Source organism: Populus euphratica, unplaced genomic scaffold (genome assembly GCF_000495115.2).
Source record: "Populus euphratica unplaced genomic scaffold, PopEup_1.0 scaffold1.1, whole genome shotgun sequence".
NCBI classification, from domain to species: Eukaryota; Viridiplantae; Streptophyta; class Magnoliopsida; order Malpighiales; family Salicaceae; genus Populus; species Populus euphratica.
The window spans coordinates 2,331,635-2,331,896 of NW_011499845.1; the positions used below are offsets into that span (position 1 = coordinate 2,331,635).

General features: G+C 36.3%; 1 protein-coding gene across 2 annotated transcripts in view; it reads left to right on the forward strand.

Annotated features, from left to right (window-relative positions):
- LCAT3 (lecithin:cholesterol acyltransferase 3) overlaps nucleotides 1–262 on the forward strand; it is a 7,354-nt gene that overhangs the window by 5,958 nt on the left and 1,134 nt on the right. The window contains exon 10 of one of the 2 annotated variants that reach the window (XR_839854.1): nucleotides 10–259. Coding sequence is in view for 1 of the 2 variants with exons in the window: in XM_011008720.1 (XP_011007022.1) it covers nucleotides 221–259 (39 nt within the window). In the remaining variant the exon portion in view is untranslated. The remainder of the gene's footprint in view (nucleotides 1–9; nucleotides 260–262) is intronic. The other variant, XM_011008720.1, reaches the window with a different exon arrangement.

Sequence of the window (262 nt, forward strand, 5' to 3'; positions counted from 1 at the left end):
CTTAAACAGGAATGAATTTTGGATCCTATTCCGTTTACCTAGATCTGATGGGTTATATTAGGACCAGGCACTGATATCATTTTTCTACCATGCACTTGAGGATTTATTAGCTATTTTCCTGTTTTTGATGGTTTTTCCTCTTATACCTTTCAAGAATTGCTGCTAAATCATTATGTTTATGCTAATTTCATTTGGCTGTATTAAAATCTGGTCGTTTCAGCCCCAGTATTCTTATGTGGATGGAGACGGAACTGTTCCTGCT